The sequence below is a fragment of the Eptatretus burgeri genome, chromosome 7 (assembly GCF_056783735.1).
Source record: "Eptatretus burgeri isolate ZD-2024b chromosome 7, Ebu_testis_v1, whole genome shotgun sequence".
Lineage (NCBI taxonomy): Eukaryota > Metazoa > Chordata > Myxini > Myxiniformes > Myxinidae > Eptatretus > Eptatretus burgeri.
In genome coordinates, this window is record NC_140967.1 from 22,267,366 (window position 1) to 22,290,295 (window position 22,930).

The window sequence follows — 22,930 nt, forward strand, 5'->3', positions numbered from 1 at the left end:
TGATACCAAAATGATACGCTCAAAAATGATTGCATCATGTACAGTACAAAGTGATGGGCTTTTTTATTGTTGTTTTGCATCAGAATAGTTGTCTTAGGTCAGTGCTTAAGCAGTTACAGTAAAGAATTTGTTTGCACACATAAATAATAAGACAGAAGATAGAAAATTGGCTGCACGATCATAAATCAGTAAAGTCATAAATCCATCTATCATCTATCTGTATGAACAATAGTCATGTGGCATTTACATGATGGATTTAACTCGACACTTCTCTGTTACATGTGACGTCTGCGTGATATGTCATAGTCCTCACTCAGCTGGCTGAAAATAGCTGTATTTCATGTTTTAAAGTCAAGTTCATGAAGAATTGAAAGTTTTTATTGTGTCCTTGACCTTTCTCATGGGAAAGCCCCCCCTCCCATCCACCCCCTTTTAATAATTTTTGTATTACCGATGATCGTGTACCTGACAGATGCGGATGGTGATAACGACCATCTCATTGTGACCTAATCGCAAGAGCCACCAAGTGGCTAGACCCTCTACACTTTAGATCATTAGATTTTCCTTAGACCCAGTAATCAGATTTTTTTTTTTCCTTGTGCAGAAATGAAGAGGTAAGAGGGCTGTAATTTAATGCAGTGTCTGGGAGGAATTGGAGCAGGCAGTTTTGGCATTTTATTACACAGTTTTACTGTGCTCTTCATTTTGGTTTGCTGTGCATACTTTCGGCGAAAAGTGAAGTCGTTCACAACACACCGTTCCATCACGGTCACAGCATGTCTGCAAGAACAGATACTGGCTTCGGCACCCATCCATAACAATGTCACAGTTTGAAACAGGAGCCCCACCTGAAGCTGTCTTTGGTCTTGTAGCTCGTGTCCATCCAAAGAACCATCCCAAAGCAGCAACAGTCGGTTTGAACAAATACTGAAGCTCTTTGCCAGGCACTGACTGAAGTGCCTCCCTCCCACCCCTTTAAAAATATAACTACTTCATTTGTCTCCCCATTTTGTATGAAACTGCTACATTAACCACCACCACTTTCTTTCAAAAAGGCAAGAATCCATGCAGCTAATTACAGTATTACTTTTACGGAACGCCCATCCAAGGCCAAACTGGTAATAAAACAAATTGACACCAAGTGAAATAAAAATTATTGTGATAACAAAACAGACATAACCTGAATTTTTTTGAACAATGGCTTTCTTTCTTAATCCTACTTAGTTGTGAATAAGCAGTTTAAAATTCCAAATCTTGATTGATTATAAAAATTCTCAAAAAGAGCCGCATGGCAATGGAGAGATTGTTTTTTTTACCCCTTTGTTGACTTCGAAAATGATACCCCAGATAAAAGCTCATGTGACAAACTGCACAAGTATTTGCATGTATTTATTAACTTTTATTTTATTACAATCGGCCATCAATCTGAAAAGCACCAATTTCACACATTGGAGAGAGAATGCATTCGGGTACATTTTAAAAACCAATCTGTAACTTACAAATAAGCAAACACCTTCTGAGACACGTCCACCTTCCAGGGGTGCCAGAGTAGTTTGGAGATAGTGTACTAGTACTTGCCTCTGATTCATGAATGACCATTTTTGAGAGACACGTTCAACGTACTGAACGGAATTGGAATTTATCACAGTTGTTTGTGCAGCTAAAACATGATTATCTGTTGAATGTTCTGCTAATGCAGAAAAATCTTATTTTGGTAAATAAAATAAACACCGGATATTGTCAAAACGTTAAAATTTTTATTTATTTATTTATTACTTGGCATTTTGTTTCTAACTCCCCTTTGATGTTGTCCTCGTTTTTCAAAGGTGCTCTCGTACCTGATATACTTATTACATATGCATGGGAGTGGGGGGAGAAGGGGGGGGATTCAAATACCGAAAAATAATGATTGATGAGGCCATTGTTTTTATCTTGTTCTTTTTATTTTTGTTTTTCACAACATCTGCAGAAGTACGAGGCTCAGTGTGGATGTACCGAACATTTTTATGCTTTGCACAGTTCAGAAAGGGAGGTATTCATACAGCCATTCTGCCCATACATTTCCCAGTAAGCCACAGAGATGAACATAACAAAAGCAAATGATAAATTATAAAAAACAACAAAGGTTTAACATATTCAAACAAGAAAAAGAGCAATCAGAGATTGCAGACCCTCACCAGGACTTTTGTGTTGTGTTTGCTTAGTTTTGTGTGGTGTTTGTGTACTGGTGCTATGTAATTAATAATAGACATGACTTGAACTGCCACTTTATAACTGCTGGCAGTGATTACCGGGTACCAAGACGTCCCACTTTGATGCAACCCCGCTTTGATTGGACACCTGACCCTGACCCATGACGTTTATAATTATTCAATTGAACTCAGAATGGGATTAAAATAAATTAAATTCAAATCGAATGGAAGAGTAAATAGGTACAGTCCTGCATTGGAGTCATCAGAAGGAACCCAAACAAGCAAAAAGCAAAGATGAAGTCATCAGGAGGAGGAACCTGCATAGGATTTGGGTTTCAGCTACTACTACTACAACTCTACCCTCAAACCCACCCAAGCGCAGCCAAGTGAGACTTATTCCAAAAAAAACCATCAAGAAGAAGCTCGATTTAAAAAAAATCAAATAATTCTGTCTGTCAGACCATGCATTTGATCAGGTTGAAATTTCAGGATGCTACAATTCGACACAACAATCCTCTTCTGGTTTAGCATGGTCCAATGATTCTGGTCCAATGATAGGCTTCTCCTTCTCACCAAGAGCATTGGCACACATCATCACAAGCAAACGTTCCTTGAAACGTTTCCCACCGGAGTAGTCCTCACCTTTGATATGGAGCGTCAAGCCCACCGTTGCCTTAAGGAAAAGGCCAGTCTCATCCATGTTGTAGATGTCACGTAGGTCGTTACCAGCACAAAGTTCACAAACCTTGACTTTCCATTCTTCCACTGTAGCACTCTCAATGGTGCCCTTACCACTCGTTTTTCTGAAGGCGATGCTATATTTCCTCCTGAAAGTTTACAGCCACCCATTGGATGCCTTGAAGTCGTGAACCTTGAGCTGCTTGGTGATTTTGAGGCCCTTCTCTTGGAGCAGAAGACCAGAAACAGGAAACATTCTCACAGTTAAGTCCTTAAACCACTCGTAGAGCAATGCATTGATCTCTTCGTTTCCTGTCTTCTGAATTTTTATTTTCCGTTCAAGAGGAACATTGTCCTCAAACTCTTCCATCCATTCTCTCTTCCTCTTCACAATGTCTTGAATCTGTGACTTTCTGCAGTGCCAGGAACCTATCCCCCTTTTTACCCTCGCCGAAGGAGAGGGTGTTGCGTTTGGGTCCGTCTATTTGTCTGTCTGTCTTGTTTGTCCGCACAGAACTTTCATGTTTTTCTCCGCAACCGCTTGTCGGATTGAGACGAAGTTTTCACCATAGTTGCGACTTCTCATGTAGAATGTTCCAATCATAATTATGACATCATAGGTCACATGGTGTGGCAGCCATGTTGGAAAAACGGAAAAAAAAACTTTGGATCTCTGTATCTCTGAAACCGTACAAAGGAAAAAATTGAAACTTGGCACATGGCAAGTACTCCTCATGGAGAATAAGTGTTTTACTCCTCATGGGATGTTAGGTGCCTTCGTTATGACATCATAATTGCATATGTAGAAGGCTACACCTGATCAGTATAAAAAATTTTGAGGGTCATCTCGGGATAAAATGGTACACAGGAAAAAAAATTGATGACGCCATCAGTCACGTGATTCGGCAGCCAAATTGTGTTTTTTTTTTTTTTGTTTGTTTTTAACTTCAAAAATCTTCTCTGAAGTGGCTGAACAGATCGAGGGGAAACTTCACACAAATGTTCCCCAAGCCTTGGGTGTACAAATTGGTTAAGGAATAATTGATAGGTCAATTGGTTAGTTCTTTAGTGAACACCTCTTTAGGGATGAAGAGTGGACAATTAGAGATGATTACTTTGATTGTGGGGCTGTTGAGCAGCGACGCCATAAGAAATAAATCAGGTTGGATGGTTAAACCTTGCTCCACGAATCGAGGAACATCGGCCTCGTCCGAAGCAAAGATAACAATTCCCTTATTTATACACGACGCAGCGACTACCTTGTCGATCCCGATGATTCGACCAGCTGCAAGTACAATGTCCTCCACGTTGACCTCACCATCGGGAGACACGCAGAAAACCCCATTTTTCTGTGTTAGGGTTCCATAAGCCGTAAAACGAAAGGGTGCGGCAGCGGCTGTGACGGCCATACTGTGGCAGCGTTCTTTTTACCTTCATGAATCAGAAGGTTTTTTTTTTGTTGTTTTTTCAACAAAAGAGAAATAAATTACAACTTATAAGGTGAATGCTAATATTGCCGAAAAATAAGAAATATGCTAAGGTTATTGTTCAACGAACATTGACTAATGGGAGTAACTCCGCACTGAATAGAAACACAGGGAGAGGGATGTGCTGTAAGCAAATACCCCTCACCTTCGTCTGTATCCAGGACCTGTCACACCCAGCTCTGTCTCTCTCTCTCTCTCTCTCTCTCTCTCTCTCTCTCTCTCTCTCTCTCTCTCTCTCTCTCTCTCTCTCTCTCTCTCTCTCTCTCTCTCTCTCTCTCTCTCTCTCTCTCTCTCTCTCTCTCTCTCTCTCTCTCTCTCTCTCTCTCTCTCTCTCTCTCTCTCTCTCTCTCTCTCTCTCTCTCTCTCTCTCTCTCTCTCTCTCTCTCTCTCTCTCTCTCTCTCTCTCTCTCTCTCTCTCTCTCTCTCCCTCCTCTCTCTCTCTCTCTCTCTCTCTCACTCTCTCTTGCTCGAAGTGGGGGACGAGAGGGAGGAGGAAAATGTGCCACTGGAGTACAAACTACGACAAAAAGGAGTCGGGAGGGTACAAGGCAGAGTTGCTCACCTCAGGAAACGAGTACAGCCACCATTTTGCCTCACCCAAAAATGAATGTACACAATGGGGTGACAGAGAGAGACAGACAGAGACAGAGACAGAGATATATAGATATATCGCAAGTTTGTGTTTGCAGTTCTACCACTTGTGGCCATGTACAAACCTTCCTTCCTTTTTTTTGCTTTGCATCACAAACCTTTCTGAGAGTCCCTGAATCCACCATCGTCACTTTCATTGAAACCCATTAATCCATTCTCAAGTTATAGCACACAGACAGACAAGGCTCCTTTTATAATATAGATATACACGTATTACAAAGGAAGAAATTGTTTGGCAGTGATTTTTTTGCTTGACACCAACAATCGCCTCATGGCATTTGTTGGATTGTTGGAGGGAGAAGTTTATCTTGGGGGGGGGGGGTGCATTTATTATTCTCAGTCACCTTCTAGAGGGGGGTGCTCATTTGAGGGAGGAGGGTGTTTATTGTCGTGTGTGTGTGTGTGTGTGTGTGTGTGTGTGTGTGTGTGTGTGTGTGTGTGTGTGTGTGTGTGTGTGTGTGTGTGTGTGTGTGTGTGTGTGTGTGTGTGTGTGTGTGTGTGTGTGTGTACACTCCATGGCCAAAAGTATGCGGACACCCCTTCTAATTAGTGGATTCGGATATTTCAGCCACACCCATTGCTGACAAGTGTATAAAATCAAGCACACAGCCAAGCAATCTCCATAGATAAACATTGGTAGAAGAACGAGCCATACTGAAGAGCTCATTGACTTTCAATGTGGCAATGTCATAGGATGCCACCTTTCCAACAAGTCAGTTCGTCAAATTTCGGCCCTGCTGGAGATGCCCCGGTCAACTGCAAGTGCTGATATTGTGAAGTGGAAATGTTTAGGAGCAACAACAGCTCAGCCGGGAAGTGGTAGGCCACACAAGCTCACAGAACGAGACCGCCAAATGCTGAAGCGCGTAGCGCAGAAAAATTGTCTGTTGTCAGTTGGAATACTCACTACCGAGTTCCAAACTGCCTCTAGAAGCAACGTCAGCACAAACACTGTTCATCGAGAGCTTCATGAAATGGGTTTCTATGGCCGAGCAGCAGCTGCGCACAAGCCTAAGATCACCATGCACAATGCCAAGCGTCGGCTGGAGTGGTCTGGGCACATAATGTTTTCCACTTTATTTATGATCATTCTATCCTGTTCATTTTCTAATTATATTACAATGCCCCCTGTGATGTTTAATAGTGGACATGGATGTGTCCCCCACAGGGGGAAGACCCTCTCGAGAACAGGCCCTAGCTGCTCCTTTCATTGGTAGTGACAGCAGTTGGGGAAAGAGAGTGGCACCTATATATGTGGAAGAATTGCGTTACTCAGCTTGTGGATCACCCAGATAGCTCAGATTGGTACAATTTGCCAGAGGACCTGGGTTTGATTCCTGATGTGGGCACATAATTTTTCCACATATCTTTATGATCATTCTGTCCTGGTCATTTTTAATGTGTATGTCTATGTATATATGTATATATATATATATATATATATATATATATATATATATATATATATATATATTACTAAAACTCTCAACTTGTATATATGTATGTATGTATGTTCCTAAAATACAGCCAAAGCAGTACACGATTGCGCAAAAATTTTCAGCCCACCTTACTCACCATTCGCCTGCGGTGTGCAGTATCAAATTTTGTTAAAATCGGGCAACGAAAAAATTATTAAAAAATTTAATTCCCGATTCAGTCAAGTACTCTTCGGGAGAATTTGATCAATGCAAACAACCTCAGCAGTATCGTTCGCTGGAGCTATCTTTTTTTTTCTTGAGATGATTTATTTTAAAATTTCAAACATTTAGTATAGACAAAGAACGATTTATTTTTAAACATAAAATAAACATCGCCATTTTGATCTGATACTTCCGTGTTCATGAATGAATAAAATTGTGTTTAGAAGATTACGCACAATAATTTCTTTGACTTTCTTTTCTCCGGTTTTTTTTTTCACATTGACGTGCAATTTGTTTTTTTCATATTGACGCGCAATATCAAGTTTCGTTCAAATCGGGCAACGAAAAAAATTATTACAAAATCAATTCCCAATTCAGTCAAGTACTCTTCGGGATTATTTGATCAATGCAAACAACCTCAGCGGTATAGTTCGCTGGAGCCATCTTTTTTCTGTTTTTTTTTTTTTAAATGATTTTTTTTATCAACCGCTGTCACAACAGGAACCCAACGGGTTCACGGGTCATCTAGTATATACATAAATAAAGTGTACATATCTACTATACATACCATATCTATCTATAATTCCAGCAGTGTGTGTGTGTGTGTGTGTGTGTGTGTGTGTGTGTGTGTGTGTGTGTGTGTGTGTGTGTGTGTGTGTGTGTGTGTGTGTGTGTGTGTGTGTGTGTGTGTGTGTGCGTGCCTGCGACTGCCGTTTCTCGACAAGCGCTGGTCCGATCTGATTGAAACTTGCCAGGAATATTGCCGGGGACCCGCGGATGTGCCTTTTTAAGGTTTGATATTTATCGGACAAGCGGTTCCCAAGTTACGGCCATTTTATTGCTTTTTTCAGTGTTGGAAAGGTGTATATATCGCAGCTGAAGTGTCGTTCCAACCTCTCATGTCATTTTTCCAAAAGATATCTCAGAATAATGATAACAGCATATTAATAATAATAATAATAGCACAATAATTGGCAGTAATAAAAAGAATAACGTGATACAATGACCAATGTCTATCAACCAATAATGACCTATATATTGTCTGTCAACCAATAATGACAAATAACGTCTGTCAACCAATGACAGGACACAGTGCCATCTCATCACGAATGACGTCACAATTAATGTTTGTTTATTTATTTTTCGTTTGCACGATTGACGTCACAATTCTTCTTCTTTGGTATGACGTCACAATCGACGCTGGGGACCTGAGTATGTGTCTTTTCAAGGTTTGATATCGTTCTTCATCCGTTTCAGCTGTTTCCTAAGTGTTTCCCAAGGTTGGAAAGCTGTTTTTTCCCAAGGTTTGAATTAATTGTTCAAATTATTAATTAATCCCAAGGTTTGAATTTTCCCAAGGGAAACAGCTGTTTCCCAAGGGTTTGAAAGCTGTTTTTTCCCAAGGTTTGAATTAATTGCTGTGCTTGGTAGACATTTGTGAATACATTTACAGAGAAAGGGGGGAGAGAGGAGGGGGGAAAGAGGGTGGGGATAGAGGAGGGCGTGAGAGAGAGGAGGCGTCACAATTCAAGAGAGGGGGAGAGGGGGGGTGAGAGGAGGCGAGAGAGAGGCGAGAGAGAGGGGCCAGAGAGGAGGGGGAGAGAGGAGGGGCGAGACTAGGGGGGAGAGAGGGGGGGAGGCGAGAGAGAGGGGACGTCACAATTCTTCTTCGTTTTATATGACGTCACAATTGAGTTGGGGACCTGAGTATGTTACCCAGGTGTTTCCCAAGTTATGGCCATTTATGATACGGTTGGTCCGATCTAATTGAAACAATGCCCCAATCCAGTTGTCGTTTATGAGAGCGAAGGAACGAAGCTGCACATACTGGCACGCACCTACGGGCCCGCACTAGTATATATAAATCCATTTTGGTTGAACACCCCAAAAACAGTTCCACTTCAAACATTGTATTTCTCATTTCCATGCAGTCAAACTATCATCTGCATGAATTTTCATCACTGAGATTCCATGCATTGTTTCTGCTTCCATATTCTATAATATACTCAACCTTCATTTTTCAGACTCATTTTGCCAGGGTTCCCACTTATTTTGAGATGTCTTTTTTAAGGACTTTTTAAGGACTTTTAAGGGCTAAAATAACCCCTTTTTAAGGACCACATCCTAGAAATTCCAGAGGTAAATTGAGGGTAAATAGAAATTCCAATAAAATATCATTTTTAGCTGCGTCTCGCGTAGCGAACGTGGCTCTAAGAGAGCTCGGCGTTGTTCTTCTTCTTCTTCTTCTTCTTCTTGTTCTTCTTCTTCTTCTTCTTCTTCTTCTGGTGGTGAAGACAAAACCTTTAGGACTCGGCTCTTTCATAAACAGGATCCGGATCTCCTTAAATACTAAACACCTGTACACATCCTCTCATTGAGGGTGCCTTTTGAGAGCATCTATCATGAACTTTTAAATATATTCCGACATTTGCTTTAAAGTTTCAAAATGTTCACGTTACTATTTAAAGATTATTCCATTTAATGTATTGTAATTTTGTAAATACATTATTTATTTCGTAAATACGTAGATACACTATGGTGGGTCTTGCTATTGGCTTAATCAAGGCACGTGAGGAAATATCAGAAGTTGTTGTTGTTTTTTGTTTGTTTTTTTTCTTCTTCTTCCTCTTCTTGTTCTTGTTCTTTTTCTTCTGGTGAAGACAAAACCTTGAGGACACGGCTCTTGGACACATTTGTCCTTGTTTAGAATATTAGTACGAGGAAAATGAAACACCCTTCACCAAATAACAGGAAAATCTGATTTTTTATTGACTTTTGAACATTTTCCTGAAATTTAAGTACTTAAATTGTACAACTCAGAAATGTTGGACTTTTATGGGTTTTAAGGACCCGTATGACCCTAGTTTGCCTGTTTAACATTGAATATCTTAATAGGAACCTGAGCATGTGTGTTCCTTTTATTCCAAACCCGATAACATAAGTTGATTCAAAATGCAAACAAGCAATTTCAAATCCTCCATACCTTCCTCTGATCTTTTCTACCCTCAATAACCAACATCTACTTGCCTTTCCACATCTGCCTGCAGGATTCAATGTTTCCTTCCATCTTCTGTCTTCTCCTGTTCGTTCACTCCACCCCCCCCCACCCCACCCACTCCACCCCACTGCATCCACATGTTGTTCCACTGTCATTATGTTGCCTTATGCCCTTTACCACCTCTCTTCGATCAGCCGAGGTTTTGCATACAAAAAGGAAGACATAATACATATATGCATTACCTGTTTATTTTCCCATCTGAACCAATGGTTAGTGGTGCTTGTAACTGAAATACCATATATTATCTGCATTAGTCCACTGTCTACTAATGTCCTTGGAATTAATATAAAGTACTTTCATGTAAATAAAAAATGCCTTTGTCCTGCACCATTTTTATGTGGTGTATGCACACTTGCCTTGAGTTCTCTCGGCTGAATTTGAATCCTGATACAGCTATAAACTGTCATCCCAGTGTTTCATCGGCAGGGTGATTCATCAATTTGTGTGCACTGTCTCTCGGATGGATGTTAAACTGGATGTACGGTCTGCCGGCATAAGTTGGTGAACGTTAAAGATCCCACGGTGTCCTTCACAAAGAGAAGGCGAGTTATCCCTGGCACCATGGCCAAATTCAAATTCTTGCCCTAACCTACAAGGGGCACTCAGCAAAAGATGTTACCCACAGGCTTGTGCAGCATACAAAAGAAGAAGGAAGACCATGATATGTGCACAAGTTTTTTTTCAAGCTGTAAGCCATTGTTAAATATTATATAACATGCATTATGTGCCTTTTTTAGGATTGCAGTTTTATGCTTCTTTTCCTCCTTTATCGTCATGGTATTCCAAAGAGAGAAGATTTATTGGACAGATGTTGCTGTTCAACAAAACCTATCCTTAACATTTTTTCCCCTGATGGTAGTGTCATCCAGGTCACCAATTGATACAGTGGTGAAGGGAAAGCCTGGGAGCTTACCAGTTGTTTGTGATGGAGTGATCAAGACCTCCAGTTCGGGCCGCACTGCCCTGAAAGTGAGATTTCCCACAGTATTATGTTATTTCTCAGTATATGATCAAATGGTGAAAGTTGATTTGCAATTTCTGAAATGGGTACTTTTTTGTGCTGTTTCCTCCACAACAGGATGACAAAACACAGGGAAAGGTTGAGCATTTGCCACGTCCGACACAGCGTCTTCACGGGGCACCTGCCTTCAGCCACGAAGCTCCCATCCGTAAGATGCAGCTGCAATCCTTCAGCGAGTTAGTGGATGGCAGGCATGGTGCGTGTCTGTGACTACTCACCTTGATGCCCGCTCATTGTTTTTATTATTTATTGTATGAAGTTCTCCTGATTTAGGCAGTACTTCCTTTTCAGATGTAGCATTTTAGTATCAATGCCAAGTTCCCCTGAAGGCATTAGGAGTTTTTTTTTTAACGAAGTATGGACTCACTTTACACATAGGCCAGACCAGGTTAAGTTGACAGATCACCCTCTTCTGGTAGATTATTCATGAGCCATTGTGTTTTTTTTAATGTACATCCTTTAGCATCATTGTACATGGTATATTCAAATATCAAGGTCTCCTCATGTATTTCAACAAACATGTAAGACTTACGAAAATGATACTTCACTTCTCAACATCATTCCAGAAGCGTGCTATACACTCTTGACAGCTGTCTATCCATGTTGAGCAAAGTCCAGTGAATATGGTGTATATGGGATCAGTTCAATGTCCTGGTCTTGGAATAATTCCTGCACCTGAGCAGATCAACGTGGTGGGGCTTTGGCTTGGTGCAAGTTCCGCATGATTAACAAATTATTTCCCCAAGCCTCCATGGTAACTGTTACCTGTAACAGTTGTCCCTTTTGGAATATAATGGGTGAGAATGATGCCACTAGCATCCCAAAATACGACCATCATAATGTTATCTGCTGATGCCTGCACACAAAATGTATTTGGTTACATGAGTTTGAATGCCTCCATTCTACCGCCTTTTGGTTTCTGCATTTGAGAACGGCATCCAGGTTTCGTCCATTGTCATAATTATGTTCACAAACTGTCCACCACTCTTTGCATGCCTGGTCCCCATGTTCTGAGACATCGAGAATCGTGCGGCTTTTTAGTCGTCTGTGAGCATTTTCAGCACCCGGTGTGCAGAAACCTTTGATATTTTGAGATTGGTGAGCACAGCTAAACCATTCGATACGCTTGTGGCCATGGCAATTTCTTTCACCATTATTCACTGATTCCTCATCACCAATTGTTCCACTTATCGAATATTGCTCAGTCTACAGGGTTGTCTGGAGGGAGGCTGTTTCTCTGCACATACGTCCCTCTTTAAATCTTCGCACCCAACTTTGAATGTTTTTCACCTCCATGGATAGCTCTCCACACACTACAACCAGGTGTCGATGTATCTCCATCGGCGTTTATCCACTCAGATGCAACAATTTGATGACGTCTTGCTCATGCAAGCTGAAAACGACCATTTTCCAGTGTACAAATAGACACTGCACGTACGACGCCGCCAATGACACACCATGGGACGTGTGTTGCTGCCACCTGACGAATGACACAGAAACGTCAATTAGCGTGTGCTATTAACATTCAGTTCACATTCACGCATTCAGGAATTATGAATAAGAAGACATTCATATGTGAATGAACCTTGCAATTCTCCTGGGACTACTAGCTTCCAGACATGTAAAAGGTAATTGCTATGACCATTAATCCCTCTAAATCCAAATCCTCGGTACCTGTATTGCATTTGAATCCACAACCAATAGGATTCCAATGTATTGTCCTTACCGCCAGGCCACCACTATCCCCAAATACCATATTTTTGACATACAAATCGATACTTTTTTCCTGGAAGCCCGGGCCTCAGCTTATACTCAGGCTCGACTTATCTATGGTTAAAGACATTGAATTACGGATATTTTTAAAAATTGCAAAGTATGATATTTTCTGAAATAAATTGCATAATTGTTCATTTTAAACGCATAAAAGAAATAATTGCTTGGAACGTTTGCTGATTGGGTGAGCAATTAAACGTTAATTCACTCACTGATGAATGTTAAACTATCCAATCAATAACGCACGTCATCTCAAAATGCCTCCTGTAAAGTCACACAAGTCGTACCTTTAAGTCGGAATTTGTTAAGTTTGCTGAGGAAAATGGTGGGAATATGGCTGCGCACAGGAAGTACGGTGTCAGTGAGAAATGTGTTTGAGAGATTGGCATCATGTAATTTGCTTTGAGCCAGCACTGATATTGATTATGTCGCTTGTTTAACAAACATGTTGAAAAACTATTTACATTCCTAATTTATCTAAAAGGTCACCACACAAAGATCTTCAAATAACATGCACAAAACAGCTCATTTAATACACATGAACCTGGAAGTCCCCATCGCTGATGATGCGTTGTGACAGTGACAGGGAGGAATTAACACCTCAACTATTGTTCTGACTGACTGACAGTTTTAATAACCACCGTGGTTGATCGAGCTTTGTCTTGTACTCCAAATCGACTCATCTATGATTGAAGGAAAGAAAAATGGTGAAATTAGCAAATTCAACTTCGAATCTGAAAAATACGTTTGAAATCAATTTGTGTGATTATTAATTTATAGCAAAATTGGACATCATAAGGCTTGTAACAGATGAGAGTGAGACAGTGGCATTCTTGGGGCTTGAGAACACTTGTTTGAGAGATTACACATGACCACTATGTACCAGAAAATTGTTGCCAATCTTGTTGTTATGTTTTCTTTTTAAGAAGGATACAGCATTGTTTGCATTCCGAGAAGGTTTGAAAACAATATGTCGATAAAATAATATCATAACAGTTATAACCATGCTATCGGTCTTCCATCTCTTTTGCACCACAGAGTAAATTCATAATTTTCTTGAAAATAAAATTAAGTTTAAGAAAATAAAAGGTTTTAAATACATTCCCCTATCGTACAACTTTACCCCCAAAATGCCGTATAATGGACTAATTAATTATTATTGATGAGTGAAGAACAGTCCTTACGGACTAATTCCCCCAGAATTTCCTGTTGGGATGATGTGTAATACCGCCACTGTGCAGAATACCTCCACTGTCCCCCACTGTGAGCGAAGGTGTACAATACACATCGACATATAGAGAATTGGGGTGCCCCCCCCTCACCGACTCTGAATCTCCTTCTCCCCTACCTCTCCCCCCAGGGCTATTAATTTTTTTTTATCCCGTAAAAACTTCCCATGTACCCCCTCTCCCCCGACACCACCATGAGTACAACCACCATTTTTAGCTCATCGACGACAATATTGAGATGAGCTGTTAGAGCCATAATGATGTCCTTCAGTCAGGCAGTCGATCCACTGACATATTTTTGTTTTTTCCCTACGTTGAGGTGGCTCAATGGTTCATTTTGAAACTCAGCATAATGATTCATGACATCAATGTGCAAAAGCTAATGGAGCCCTTTTTTCCACCCAGGTGGTGAGATAATTAGCTAATTAACTCAAAATGTAATCTCTGCTTGTATGTCCGTCACATATCCTAAGATTCGTCATCTCAGGAGATGTTTGGTCATTGTTTAATTTAAACTTCTTGATTTAACCTCTCACTTTAATTTGATCTTAATCATAATTTAATTGAACCTCTTAATTAAATTTTAACTTCTTCATGCCATGGGAAAGAAAGGAGAAGGGGAGGATAGAGTTGGGCTGGCAGAGAAGGGACAGTCCTTTTACCCTTTTAAGACCCTTTTGACACTTTACTCTTCAGACCCCTTCAGCCCCTGTAAACCCGTTGAACCCCAACTATTATTGGAATGTACCCTTTGGACTTTTAGACCATTAAGACCCCTTTCAACACTTTAGACCCCTTTCATACCTTAGACCCATTGGACAGCTTTGACCCCTTGACCCTTTAGACTTTAAATCCTCCCTCAGAGCTTTTAAGACCCTTGAAACATTTGCATCCTTTAGATCCCTTTAGACGCGTTGGGCCCGAACTACTTTTCGGCCGTATCCTTTCGACCTTTACACCCAATAGACCTTTAGACCCATTATGACCCTTTAAACCCTGACAGATCATAAAGACCCTTTACACCTGGAGACCATTTTGACCTTTAGACTCTTACCCTTTTAGTCTCTCACATTCATTTAACTCATCCCTTCCAGCAGTTCAGGAGTGCATAGAAGTAAAATACAGTATAAAATGACCGTTTTTACAGCCATTTTTCCCTGCTTTGCAGGGGTTTGGCTTTTTCTTGAGGCAATGTTTTTTTTTTATGGCCGGATGCCCTTCCTGACGCCAACCCTGGTCGCCTCTTACGACACACAGGGATATGGTACACCTATTCTAACCCGGGCATACACCGGGACCAGTACACTGGCACTCATTTTGCCGACCTCGGAAGGATGACAGGCTGAGTCAACCCCCTGGTGTTAATTCAGCAGCCAACGGGGCTTGAACTCAGGACCCTGGGATCCCAAGCCACCATCCTAACCACTAAGCCAACACCAGGCTAAGTAAAATACAGTATACAAACAAATAATTACACAAACAAGATACTTCTCAAATTATATATATATATATATATGTATATATATATATATATATATATGTATATATATATATATATATATATATATATATATATATATATATATATATATATATATATATATATATATATATATATATATATATATATATATATATATATATATATATATATATATATATATATGTATATATATATATATATATATATATATATGTATATATATATATATATATATATATATGTATATGTATATATATATATATATATATATATATATATATATATATATATATATATATATACACACTGCAATATGATACATAACGATGGTCAGGTGACTAAAATGCATTTATTAGTTTAGTATGTAACTTTATTGGTTGCTACTTTAAATTAGGCTAACAAATGGTAAAATTCTCAAAGTACGTAACCTTAACAGAGCGAAGTTTTAAAGGTGCTGTCTTCACTTATGTTTTACTTCAAAGCCATCTCCTGGTTTGCATATTTCAAGTTTTTCCAGTTACACAATTTTTGATGCTTCGCTCACCTTATTTTCTGCAGGAGTTTCATTTCATATGTCTTCTTAGTGTTGTTACATTCCAGTTTGTGTTTGCTGAAATAGTTCTGAGGATCCATTCAAAATATTTTGAGATTTACAAAACAACATGACAGAAAAAAAAGGGTAATCAGAGATTGCAGACCCTCACCAGGACTTGTTTTGTGTGGTGTTTGTGTGCTGGTGTGTTACGTATATAATAAGAGACATAATTAGAACTGTCACTTTATAACTGCTGGCAGTGATGACCGGGTACCAAGACGTCCCGCTTTGATTGAACACCTGACCCTGACCCATGATGTGTTTTTATTATTATTCAACTGAATTTAGAATGGGATAAAAATAAATTCAATTCAAATCAAATCGAAGGCCAAATAGGTGCAGTCCGACATTGGAGTCATCAGAAAGAACCCGAACAAGCAAACAGCAAAGATGAAGTCATCAGGAGGAACCTGGATAGGATTCACATTTCAGCTGCTACTCCTCCTCTACCCTCAAACCCATCAAGGTGCAGCCAAGTGAGTCTTATTCAAAAAAACAAAAAAAAACCCAGATCAGAAAAATTAAATTATTCTGCCTGCCAGACCATGTGTCCGATCAAGTTGAAATTTAAAACATGTATTCCCCATCACTACTCGATCATAATTGTGAAGTTTCACGTCGACTGATTAAGCAGTTCCAGAGAAAACATTGTTTAATATGTTTCTTCAATCCAATATGGCTGCCAAACCATGTGACCTATCAATTATTCCTCAACAAATTTGTACATCCAAGGCTTGGGGAACATTTTTGTGAAATTTCCTCTCGATCTGTCTCGCCGTTCTTGAGAAGATTTTTTTTTATACTATTTGGGGTAAATTCAATATGGCTGCCAAACCATGTGACCAGAAAGGAGGCAGAAGAAGACAGAGAGAGACCACTGACCTGTCTGCGATGGCGAAGTGAAAAACCCATAGACAGCTGCAGTGCAGGAGATTCCAATGATCTTGAAGTCCTTGGTTTCCACAGCATCAAGCTGAGCAAGATGTGAGGCAGGGGAGCCAATCCAGAGCACTCCCTCAAGTCGTGGATGAAGGCCTTGTTGGTGAATACTAGTTCAGGAGTGCCAAGGAAGGACTTTGTACAACATAGGATGATATTTTGATTCCCTGTTCTGTTCAAACTGAAATGTGCATGTCGGCCAAAGTGTGGAAGGGATGCATGTGGACATTGCAGTGGTGGGGCTGTAGAAGGGAAGGATGGAAGAAACTTTGGAGATTATGTTGGTTGGATATGAAGAAATTAAATATGAAGATTCAACTTTCTGCAAGAAGGCTTGTAAAAGTCAAATGGTATGCTGCATAAAGGGGGCTGGAGTGATCGATATTATAAAAGGAGCCGTGTCTGTCTGTCTGTCTGTCTGTTTGTTTGTTTGTCGTGTTATAATTTGAGAACAGATTAACGGATTTCAATAAAAAAACAACTACGATGGATACAGGGAACTCTGGGAAGGTTTCTGATGAAAATATATATATATATATATTTTTTTTTTAATGGATACATGGGCACACGTGGTGAAACTGCAAATACTAACTTGCGACGCTGGTTGTCCCCGCACTCCCAGGAATCCATTTTTTTTTCTTGCCCTATTGATTAGCCATCACAGCAAAAATTGGTATTTCCGTCAGTGAAGCAGCGGGTCTTATACTGTAGTATTGTATAAAATGTGGATGGTAGAGTGTCTGATTATAGTAGGAGGATGTTGGTAGTTGTACATTCAGCAGTGAAGAAAATAAGTACTCTGAAAAGTTTACTCTGAAGAGTTGAAAGGCAGCGAGGAAGTAATGGTTTGCCTTCTGGAAGCCAATGGCTGTGAGGTTGTTTTCTGGCATTCTTCCAAGAATAGGAAAGGGAACAAAATTCATGAGCAGGGCAATGGATGTTAAGGTTTGGTCAGAAAAATAGGACCACAGGTCCTGAAGCTCACCTGGATCAGGAGCAAGTCACTCAAACCCACTGCAGACTCCCTTCGATGCTGATTTTCTGTTTTTTTTATGCTGTGAACAAACTTTGGTACATCATGGGTGTGATGAGGGTTGTGGTCAAGTTTCATCGGAATTGTGTGTGTAGTTTTTGAGAATACAAATACCTATTTTGGGGGTGCAACCCCCCTCCCATATACCCCTTTAGACCCCTCTTTTTTATGCCATGAACAAACGGTACATCACAGGTGATTAAGGTTGTGGTCAAGTTTCATTGAAATTGTTTGTTTCTGAGAAATAGTTTCTGAGGAAAAGGCAAATACCTATTTTGGGGGATCAAACCTGGACCCACTTTGACCCCCGCTAGACCCCCTTAGACCACCATTTTTGTTTGTTTGTTTGTTTAATGCCATGAACAAACTTGAGTTGCAACATACCAAATATAATATTAGCCAAGTTTGGTAACAATCCCATCAGCAGTTTCAGAGAAGAAGTTGCAAGTGTTGATGGATGGACTGATGACGCGTCATCCCATAAGCTCCCCGGAACTACGTTCCAGGTATGCTAAAAATGGGGCTGATTTCTGTTTGGGGATAACTTGGCCATCAAAGCACAGCGTGTATTCTCCCCAAGGGTTAACTTGGCAAAATATCCCATGAGGGATTATTACCCTGTACATGCAAAGGAAAAAGTGGGGTAAAGCAATTGTCTGTCTGTCTGTCCTGTCTACAAACGTCAGTTTATAATCTTGGAACAACTAAATTTCAATTGAATGTTATATTCTGAACATGAATCATAACATGGATTGGAAAATATACCTGTAGTTTAGCAGTACTTTGGCTCTGAATTTGCCCTGATTGCACATCACAGAGAGGAATGAGATAATTTTTTTAGTCTGTCTGCCTGCCTGGCAATCAAACAAAATTTAAAATCATTCCAAACAGGAAACTTACTGTTTTTAAGGACGTCATAAAGGACACAAACAACAGGCACGAATAACTCATGTAATGTGTTTAATAACGTGGTGTCAAAGACACTGCATCAATGGTGGTAAACTTCTCAATTTTTTTTTTCTACAACCTTTAAAATCTTTATTTTATTTCAATTGAATTGCATAATTGAATACTGTAGAACACAAATCGCCTTTTTGCACATTAAAAAAAACCTTCCGTTTAGCAGTACTTGGACAATATATTACGCCATTTTAAGTCATCAAGATCAATCGAATTTTCCGCTTTTAGACCCCGCCCATGTCCTTGTTTCTCAAGACAGCATGGGGTATTGTGTTCATGGTCTCTCTGTTATTCAGTAGTACCTTTTTACTGGAATATGGACAGCGGGTACCTGCCAAACCTCCACATGATTTAGGTAGGCTTTTACTACACAGTTCACAGGATTTTCAATTGGAGCCAAGAAATAAGATATTATTCATACATTGTTGTCATCATCATGTTATTACTGCTCCATATTCACCATGTTAATGAAGGAATATTGGAAGATGTAAATAATTATCCATTCTATGTACAAGTGTTTTGCAAGTCTGAATGCCAGGAGTGTAAGCAGTTGGTAGTTGTGGAAAGCATGCAAAAATCTCAGTCATCAACAAACATACATGCAGTAAAATGGAGCAGTACATAAACATGAAGGTGTTTCATCACACTTGGGAAGACACCTACAAACATGAATTGTTGAAAAGTCTTGCAGGCATTCATCCACAGACCAAAGTATAGAAAGTGCCATGCACCATGGTGTATATGTCTAAAGAAACAAGTTTTATGCAAATTTTTGAGCAATATTCTTGACAAGAGAACAAACTAAAAATTGCGTGAACAGTTTGGCAAGATTTATTACACATTATAAAAGGCTTGAAAATCTATTCGGTGAATCATTACAGGTGATTATGTCACGTTGTTTGCAGTATGACTGATGTCAAACTGCTGTAAAGAAACGCCTAAGTCCACAAAAGCACTGTTGGTGAAATTGCACAATGTTGGTTGTCTTTTTTTTTTGAATACCAGGATGTGGGGTACACTAAACTCATTGCATTGAGTCAGATTGTTAATGGGTACTGCTACAAATAATTCCTGCAATGGTTGAGATCAAAATCGGATTATTGGAAAATCGGAAAAACTATTGCACAGAATTGTGCTCACCAAGAGAATGGCTTATTTTTCACAACACTGCTTCACACACAGCTGTGTCAGTCCCCCTGCCGCACGTCCTCTTCCCGCTGAAGCACATCCCACTCCCATCTCCCCCACACATGTCCCGCTAACCCTCCCCCCCCACCACACCTTCTTCTCTCCCTGCCGCACATCCCGCTCCCCCTTCCTCCCCCATGTGCCCCCTCGTGTCCTGCTCCCTCTTCCTCCCCCATGTTCCCCCTCCTCCCACCTCGTGGCCTGACCCCCTCCCTCCCTTTGCCACACATTCCCCTCCCCCCCCACTGCATGGCCAATTCCACACTGCACCTGCTACTCATCTCCTCCCCCCTCCCTCGTCGTGTGGCCCACCAATATTTGAGATCTCTGTTCTAATATTTCCGATCTCCATATTCAGGTTTCTCTCACATTCAAATGTTTCTCTCACAATATGTTTAACCTCCGCCATCGAAGATGGACGGAGGTTACTGTTTTCACCCCTGTTTGTTTGTTTGTGAACAGTATTACGGAAAAACTCCTGGACGGATTTCGACAAAACTTGGTGGGGGATTCGGTATGGTCCAAGAATCATGCCATGAGATTTTGGACTTGGTCCAAAGTCCAATATGGCCGCTATGGTGGCCATTTTGAAAAAATATTTGAATTTTTGTTTTTGCATTTCTACATGTTTTAAGTGATTTCCAACCAAAAAAATTAATTTGTTAGAGAAAAAAAAACAAAATTTTGCAACTTTTTTTCAAAAAAAATTCATTTTATTTGAAGAATATTTGAATTTTTTTTGCATTTCTACATGTTTTAAGTGATTTCCAACCCCCCCCCCAAAAAAAAATTTGTTAGAGAAAAAAAGCAAACAAATTTTGCAACTTTTTTTTTAAAAAAAATTTCGATATTTTTTTTTTTTTTTTGGCATTTCTACATGCATGTCGATCTTGTTTAGTTTATTCAATCGTGGTTCAGTAGAGTCTGATCCGTTTTGACCTACAATGAATAGGATATCAGGTTCACTTAAGTGACCCAGCAGTATTGGCGGCGGAGGTTTTGCACTCTACCGAGTGCTCCCCCTCTAGTTTCAATTCCTGTTTGTCTCTCCCTGGCTTATTTCACTTATCTGCTCTGACAGGCGCCTCTCCAGCTCTGGAGGTCGTGTTGCCGTGTATATAAGAATCCATTACTTATTGTCCTTTGTCCTTACTAACCTCTGCAAGCCGTCTGAAATACCTATGGCTGCGTACAGCTCTCTTAAACCACCTATGTTTTTTTTTTTGTGGTATACTGTCCACCCAATGGCAACAATTCTCAATATACCTCTATTTCCTCTATCGATCAATTCATAATCACCATCCCAACTCCCAGTTTCTCAGCAACAACCAGTCGTGGCATTACAGAAAAGGCCTTCTACAACTCTGTGAGTTTGACCCAATCTGTAAACTTCCCAACCTGGATTTCACCTCCTGGGACATCCTTCCTCCTGTACCTAGTAATGACTAACTTTCCATACAATCTCTCTTCATCTTTTGATCACTTTCTTGTCAAGGCTCATATCTCTCTGGTGATTGAAAGGGAGCAACCTCAGCAGTGCAGGATATGTCTGTTTGCACAGGCCAACTGGCAGGGTCTTCAAAATGCCTGACCACATCGCAAAGATGGCATCAAAAACCAGTTGCAGACTAGGCATCCTCCGTTGATCCAAGTCTTTCCTTGGAAATTCAGAGCTCCTCACAGTTTACAAGGCCTTTCTCTGTAGCTCAACGGAGTACTGCTCTCTGCTATGGGCTGGAATCTTAAGCTCGCAAAGTTATTTGATTCTTCTGTAATGAAGCTGAATCACCAGGTCTGCTGCTGTCACATTTCAGGCAAGTCGTTGGTTTCCATTTTCTATTGTTTATTCTCCAACATTGCTCCCTCTGCTCTTTCTGTCCTCCAACCCTTCCCAGAAGCTCCAGGATGCTGCACACATTCTTCCAGGAATCCCCACACCCCTCCTCCCTTCCCTCTTCCCGTTCAATTGAAACTTTCAAAATCCAGGTTAACTGCACACCACAACTATCTTATTCTTTGCTTCTTCCATCCACCTTTTAGAGGCTTTTTTGTCTCACTCTTCCCTCCAGGACTTTAAGCAAGCAGTGCATCACCATATCATGTCATTCTCAATCCTGACCCATGATCTTTATTAACCTTTCCTAACCCAACCATTTTACTTGCTATTTTCAGTGTTTCCTCCCCTCATCCCTCTCTTCTTTTCTTGTTCATTCCCTTGATGTTTGTCCCACTGTCAGTTCTACCTTGTTCTTCACTCCTGTAAAGAAAAAGAAAAAAAACTAGACAAAAGACTATCAATACTTTGCCATTGAGGACTTGCAAAATTATTGAGTCATGCAGTGCTTTAGAAGAGCCTTAAAATGCTATTGGTTCAATGTTGGCTCGATTCAATGAGTGTTCACTTAAAAGGAGACTAACTTTGGTCGTTCAATCCCTCAATAAGCTTCCAATTTTGTTTTCACTTTACGATCCAAATATCACGCCTCACACCCTCCTCAACTCGGCTAATTATAATCATTAAACTTGTCTAAACAAAGAGGACATTGCAGTTGTATTACATCCTATTTCGACCTATTCAATGATCGACGTCCTCAGAGATTGCTGAAAATTTGGGGGATATTTTCCATAATACCGCAGTACTTAAAAACAAAATATTTTGTCTTGTGTTCCATACTTTAGGTGTACCAATACAACTTTGTGTCCTTATTTATCTCCCTTGGTATACTGCTTAGTGATAAATTCAATTTTATAAAGTCTTTACATATATATTTTCTTTATACTGAGGGAATTGTAATGGCATTTTCTTTACATCAGGATAGCTGAGATTAAATACATTATCATAACTAGAACAGCACTTGGTGGAGTGCATACCTCCGCCAGGCTCAACAGTTTTATGTTTTAGTCCGGATCCGGATCAGATCTTCACGAAAATCTAATCAATTCGTCCTTGTCATACACACCGAACCTGTCCACCAAGTTTCTGTCCAAATGCGTCCATAACTT

The 22,930-nt window shown here is 40.1% G+C and overlaps 1 protein-coding gene and 1 long non-coding RNA gene across 16 annotated transcripts in view; one reads left to right on the plus strand and one right to left on the minus strand.

Annotated features, from left to right (window-relative positions):
- Positions 1-22,930, plus strand: part of EHBP1 (EH domain binding protein 1) — a 340,218-nt gene that overhangs the window by 245,279 nt on the left and 72,009 nt on the right. For all 15 annotated transcript variants that reach the window (XM_085887653.1, XM_085887654.1, XM_085887656.1 and 12 more), the window contains 2 exons: positions 10,566-10,675; positions 10,785-10,923. In XM_085887653.1, the coding sequence (XP_085743779.1) occupies positions 10,566-10,675; positions 10,785-10,923 (249 nt within the window). The remainder of the gene's footprint in view (positions 1-10,565; positions 10,676-10,784; positions 10,924-22,930) is intronic.
- Positions 11,058-22,930, minus strand: part of LOC147022817 (uncharacterized) — a 91,110-nt gene continuing 79,237 nt past the window's right edge. The window contains exon 3 of the long non-coding RNA XR_015059931.1: positions 11,058-12,207. This is a non-coding gene — a long non-coding RNA (uncharacterized LOC147022817). The remainder of the gene's footprint in view (positions 12,208-22,930) is intronic.